Consider the following 6727-nt stretch of genomic DNA (forward strand, 5'->3'; position numbering starts at 1 on the left):
AAAATATAGCATGTTGAAAAAATGACCCAAAGAGCAAGGCTATAGTATGGCAAAAATGTCAAAAAATGACACATCCCAAAAACAGCTTAAAGTAATTGAAAACTGCATTAAATAGCGTGCCGAGACACGCTATAGCATAGAAAGTTGCAAAAACGGCCAAAAACACCAAAATATAGCATGTTGAAAAAATGACCCAAAGAGCAAGGCAATAGTATGGCAAAAATGTCAAAAAATGATACCTCCCAAAAACATCTCAAACTGGATGAAAACTGGATTAAATAGCATGCTGAGACATGCTATAGCATAGAAAGTTGCAAAAACGTCTAGACACAAAGATATAGCATGTTGAAAAAATGACCCAAAGAGCAAGGCTATAGTATGACAAAAATGTCAAAAAATAACACATCCCAAAATAGCTCAGATTAAATGAAAACTGCATTAAATAGCATGCTGAGACACACCATCGCATAGAAAGTTGCAAAAACAACCAAAAACACCAAAATACAGCATGTTGAAAAAATGACCCAAAGAGCAAGGCTATAGTATGGCAAAAATGTCCAAAATGACACCTCCCAAAAACAGATGAAAATTGCTTAAAAAGGCATGAAATAGCGTGCCTAACCACGCTATAGCATAGAAAGTTGCAAAAACGGCCAAAAACAGCAAAATATAGCATGTTGAAAAAAATGACCCAAACAGCAAGGCTATAGTATGGCGAAAACGTCAAAAATGACACCTCCCAAAAACAGCTCAAAGTAGTTGAAAACTGCATTAAATAGCGTGCCAAGACATGCTATGGCATAGAAAGTTGCAAAAACGTCTAGAAACATAAAAATATAACATGTTGAAAAAATGACCCAAAGAGCAAGGCTATAGTATGGCAAAAATGTCAAAAAATGACACCTCCCAAAAACAGCTCAAACTAGATGAAAACTGCATGAAGTAGCGTGCTGAGACACGCCATAGCATAGAAAGTTGCAAAAACGACCAAAAACAGCGAAATATAGCATGTTGAAAAAATGACCCAAAGAGCAAGGCTATAGTATGGCGAAAACGTCAAAAATGACACCTCCCAAAAATAGCCAAATATAGCTTTACAAGGCATTAAATAGCGTGCCTAAATAGGCTATAGCATAGAAAGTTGCAAAAACAACCAAAAACACCAAAATATAGCATGTTTAAAAAAATGACACAAAGAGCAAGGCTATAGTATGGCAAAAATGTCAAAAAATGACACGTCCCAAAAACAGCTCAAACTAGATGAAAACTGCATTAAATAGCATGCCGAGACAAGCCATGGCATAGAAAGTTGCAAAAATGACCAAAAACACCAAAATATAGCATGTTGAAAAATGACCCAAAGAGCAAGGCTATAGTATGACAAAAATGTCAAAAAATGACACATCCCAAAAACAGCTCAAAGTAATTGAAAACTGCATTAAATGGCGTGCCGAGACATGCTATGGCATAGAAAGTTGCAAAGACGACCAAAAACACCAAAATATAACATGTTGAAAAAATTACCCAAAGAGCAAGGCTATAGTATGGTAAAAATGTCAAATGAATGACATTTCCCAAAAACAGATGAAAACACTTCAAAACAGCATAAAATAGCGAGACAAGACAATACCAAGACAGGCCATAGCATACAATGCTGCAAAACGGCCAAAACACCATAAAAATGCATGTTAAAAAAATAACCATAGAGGCAAGGCTATATAGCATAGCAAAATGTGATTGAATATGACATGTCCCAAAAACAGCTGAAAACAATCCAAAACAGCATAAAATATTGTGCCAAGACACGCCATAGCATAGAATCTTTCAAATACAGCAACACCATGATATCGCATGTTAACAAAATGACAGAAAAGGCAAGGCTATGGTGTGTCTTGGCACGTTATTAAATGCTGTTTTGAAGTGTTTTCTGCCGTTTTTGGGACGTCATATTTTAACATATTTAGCCATACCATAGCCTTGCCTTTTCAGACATTTTTTCTACATGCCATATTATGGTGTTTTTGGCTCTTTTTGCAACATTCTAAGCTATGGCGTGTCTCAGCACTCTACTACATGCAGTTTTCAGCTGGTTGTGATCAATTGACAGCTCCACTCCTATCTTCATCCGAATGTCCAAGACATATGGCCACAAAACAGATGACACGACCATAAAGTCCATCTTGATCTTTGGACTAGGGAGCTCTGTTACCATGTACACTTATGAACATCCCTATGCCCAAACATGGTGTTTGTTATGGACAATCCATGACTAGCACAGAAGTCCAATAACAAAACACCACATGGGCATGCCGTTCCTCCCAGTTGAGCTCCTCCAGGTCACTCAATAGTTGCCCATGTGAGCATTGAAGTCACCCAGGAGAACAATGGAGTTCCCAGCTGGCACCATTTCCAGGACCCTGCCCAGGGACTCCAAGAAAGGCGGGTATCTCCGAACCACTGTTTGGTGCAAAAGCACAAACAACGGTCAGAGGCCTCCTCTTAGTGACTTGCAGCCCCTTCAAGGCAATCCTCTCATTCTCCAGGGAGAACTCCAACATAGCAGCACTCAGCCAGGGACTTGTGAGTATCGCCACAACCGCCTAGCCCCTCTCACCCTGGGCAACTCCGGGAAAAGGAGATAGTCCAGCCCCTCTCCAGGGGTAAGGTTCCAGAGCCAGAGCTGTGTGCGGAGGTGAGCCCGACTATATCTAGCTGGTACCACTCCACCTCCCGCACAAGCGCTGGCTTCTTCCCTGCCACCGAGGTGATGTTCCACGTCCCGAGAGCTAGCCTATGAAGCCAGGGGTCAGCATGCCGGGGGCCCCACCCCTGTCTGCTGCCTGGCATACAATGCACCCGGCCCTGATTTCCAGGCCTGCAGGTGGTGGGCCCACATGGTGTCAGCAAATCAATCCGACCAGCCACCAGACGAAATCTCATTTGTGTAATAGCAATATCTTGAGAACACCTTGTGGGAACTTACTTAAATTTGGCACAACTGTTTGAGTGGACTTAAGGAGACATTTTTTTCTAATTTAGCGGTAGAAGGTCAAGGTCACTGCAACAACACATTTGTCTTTCTTTTGAATGCTATATCATGATAGAATTGTATACTATACAATTGTCACAAAGCTTATTGCATGATTACCATATAACTCTTTAATTTCTCTGTTTTCAGGTTCTTTGCCTTCACCAAGTGCCAGGAAAACCAGGTGCCTTTCCTGTGCAGTGACATCACAGGTCTCAGCGACGACAAGCCATCTATCTTGCCATGTGATTGGGAGTCTGATGAGGACAGCTCCCCTCCCCCAGACTACAACTCTGCTTTTCTGTACCCCTCCCTCTAACATTTGTTCTAGGACACTTTTACACAGGGTATATCCAATTTTCCTGCTCACAATTTTACTCAACTAGCACTTATTCTGCTTTTCAACTCTACTGTTTTCATCCTCTACCTCATTATAACATCTGCATGTATTCCACCTTTTCCCCCTTCAACCAGACTCAGAGATTATTTCTCTTAATTAAAGAGAAACATCACTTTTTTTTAAGTTCCCAAAACAATATGCTGTTGTTCAAGTATTGTCTTGCATTCCCCACACAACCCCTTCTAAGAGCAGCTAAGTATTACATGATAGTACTAATCACATGCAATTATGAAGAATGTATTTACTGACCTATAACTACTAGAGCTTATTGTGTTGGTACCTCATGTGCTGAGCTTTGTCAAGAGGAACACTGCTGTATAAAATAATGGTTCCTCCTACACAGCTACTGTATGCTGGAAAAAAGTTATTTTCCAATGAAATATTGTTTCAGATGGGATGTATCTTTTTGTATTTATTTTAATGCTGTAATCATGTCATGGATGTGTCCGCATCTTACTGTTAAGATAACTGCACTTCTCTTTTGGCAAAAAATAGTGAATGCATGAAGACTAATTGTGTCTGTTTGGTGTTTGTCCTAAAACAGTTAGAGCTGAATTATTGTCAAAAAATGTCAAAAAATAACATGTCCCAAAAACAGCTAAAAATAGCTTAAAAACGCATTAAATAGCGTGCCTAGACACTTTATAGCATAGAAAGTTGCAAAAATGGCCAAAAACACAAAAATATAGCATGTTGAAAAAATGACACAAAGAGCAAGGCTGTAGTATGGCAAAAATGTCAAAAAATGACACCTCCCAAAAACAGCTCATACTAGATGAAAACTGCATTAAATAGCATGCCAAGACACGCCATAGCATAGAAAGTTGCAAAAACGGCCAGAAACACAAAAATATAGCATGTTGAAAAAATGACACAAAGAGCAAGGCAAAAATGTCAAAAAATGACACGTCCCAAAAACAGCTCAAAGTAGTTGAATACTGCATTAAATAGCATGCCTAAACATGTTATAGCATAGAAAGTTGCAAAAATGGCCAGAAACACAAAAATATAGCATGTTGAAAAAATGACACAAAGAGCAAGGCTATAGTATGGCAAAAATGTAAAAAAAAAATGACACGTCCCAAAAACAGCTCAGACTAGATCAAAATTGCATTAAATAGCATGCTGAGACGTGCCATAGCATAGAAAGTTGCAAAAATGGCCAAAAACACCAAAATATAGCATGTTGAAAAAATGGCCCAAAGAGCAAGGCTATAGCATGGCAAAAATGTCAAAAAATGACACGTCCCAAAAACAGCTCAAAGTAGTTGATGCCATGGCATAGAAAGTTGCAAAAACGGCCAAAAACACAGCATGTTGAAAAAATGACCCAAAGAGCAATGCCATAAATTTTTTAACATTTATGGCAAAAATGTTAAAAAATGACACCTCCCAAAAACAGCTAAAAATAGCTTAAAACCACATTATATAGCGTCCTCAGACACACCATAGCATAGAAAGTTGCAAAAATGGCCAAAAAACACAGAAATATAGCATGTTAAAAAATGTCACAAAGAGCAAGGCTATAGTATGGCAAAAATGTCAAAAAATGACACGTCCCAAAAACAACTCAAAGTAGTTGAATACTGCATTAAATAGCGTGCCTAAACACGTTATAGCATAGAAAGTTGCAAAAATGGCCAGAAACACAAAAATATAGCATGTTGAAAAAATGACACAAAGAGCAAGGCTATAGTATGGCAAAAATGTCAAAAAATGACGCGTCCCGAAAACAGCTCAAAATACCTTAAGACTGCATTAAATAGCGTGCCTAGACATGCTTAGGCACAGAAAGTTGCAAAAATGGCCAGAAACATAAAAATATAGCGTGTTGAAAAAATGACCCAAAGAGCAAAGCTATAGTATGGCAAAAATGTCAAAAAATGACGCGTCCCAAAAACAGCTAAAAATAACTTAAAACCACATTATATAGCGTCCTCAGACACACCATAGCATAGAAAGTTGCAAAAATGGCCAAAAACACTGAAATATAGCATGTTGAAAAAATGACCCAAAGAGCAATGCCATAAATTTTTTAACATTTATGGCAAAAATGTTAAAAAATGACACCTCCCAAAAACAGCTAAAAATAGCTTAAAACCGCATTAAATAGCGTGCCTAAACACGCCATAGCATAGAAAGTTGCAAAAAAAGTCAAAACACCATAATATAGCATGTTGAAAAATGACCAAAAAGGCAAGGCTATAGTAAGGCAAAAATGTCAAAATATGACATCTCCCAAAAACAGCTCAAAGTAGTTGAAAACTGCATTAAATAGCGTGCCTAAACACGTTATAGCACAGAAAGTTGCAAAAATGGCCAAAAACACCATGAAAATGCATGTTAAAAAAATGACCAAAAATGCAAGCAACCCATAGCAACCCAACAAAACATAAGCCCAACAGATCTGCTACAATGTTGGTATCTAACTTGCTTAAGTAAGATCAGCATCCTGATACAGACGCCTGTTATTAACATGCAATCTACCTATATCTGAATAGTGACATCATTCAATCATCAACTATTTTTGTTTTCCAGATAAATCTATACAGATATAGAAAATACCAAAGTGACAAGTAGGAAAGAATATTAAGATGATGACCTCATCTCACTATGTAATAATGCAGTATTGACTACTATTAAACTTTTTCTGGTATAAAAACAAATGTAGACGTTTGTGTAGTCATAGTTCTTGTATTTTCTATGTGTAAGATGATTAATCATCGAAGCATGGGATTATAATTAAAGGGTAACTTTAATATTATTCAACCTGGACCCTATTTTCTCATGATTTTGTGTCTAAGTGACTCACGGAAACAACAATTTTTTTAAATGGGTTCAGTATTAAGCAAGATTACCACAGCCAGCTGCCGCAAACCATGCTGCAACTCAGGACATTTTGGTCCACTAAAGGAGCGTGTTTTTGCCAGTGATAGGCTTACTGTCATTTTTGGTGTCTGACAACATTAGGGGAAGAATTACTACAGATACTTTTATGCCCATAGCCAAAACTACCAGACTCCAATTAAATAAACATTTTAGTGTGTATTTTGCCAGCAAATTTTCTTATCCAAGTGGGTGATTTTTTGTAAAAACCAAATTAGAGTAAGTGATTGTTGGACCAGTGGAGAGAAGAACAAAGATAGCTTTTGTGAGTTTTAGTTTGTTTCTGTTGGATTTAAGTTAGTAAAATCCTACCTATGTGCTGACAAAAGTGTTGTTCCTTTGTTTTAATAAACATATATTATAGATTAAAATCTTCAGTGTATCCAATTGCAAATAAGACATGGTCCTGTATG

General features: G+C 37.8%; 1 protein-coding gene across 2 annotated transcripts in view; it reads left to right on the top strand.

Annotated features, from left to right (window-relative positions):
- flt1 (fms related receptor tyrosine kinase 1) overlaps positions 1 to 6725 on the top strand; it is a 78549-nt gene extending 71824 nt beyond the window's left edge. For both annotated transcript variants that reach the window (XM_088071680.1, XM_088071681.1), the window contains one exon: positions 3179 to 6725. In XM_088071680.1, coding sequence (XP_087927806.1) covers positions 3179 to 3347 — 169 coding nt within the window. In that variant the 3' untranslated portion in view covers positions 3348 to 6725. The remainder of the gene's footprint in view (positions 1 to 3178) is intronic.
- Positions 6726 to 6727: the final 2 nt, after the last annotated feature.

Source organism: Plectropomus leopardus, chromosome 21, assembly GCF_026936395.1.
Source record: "Plectropomus leopardus strain MGB_pleo_1.0 chromosome 21, ASM2693639v1, whole genome shotgun sequence".
In the NCBI taxonomy this organism is placed as follows: Eukaryota; Metazoa; Chordata; class Actinopteri; order Perciformes; family Serranidae; genus Plectropomus; species Plectropomus leopardus.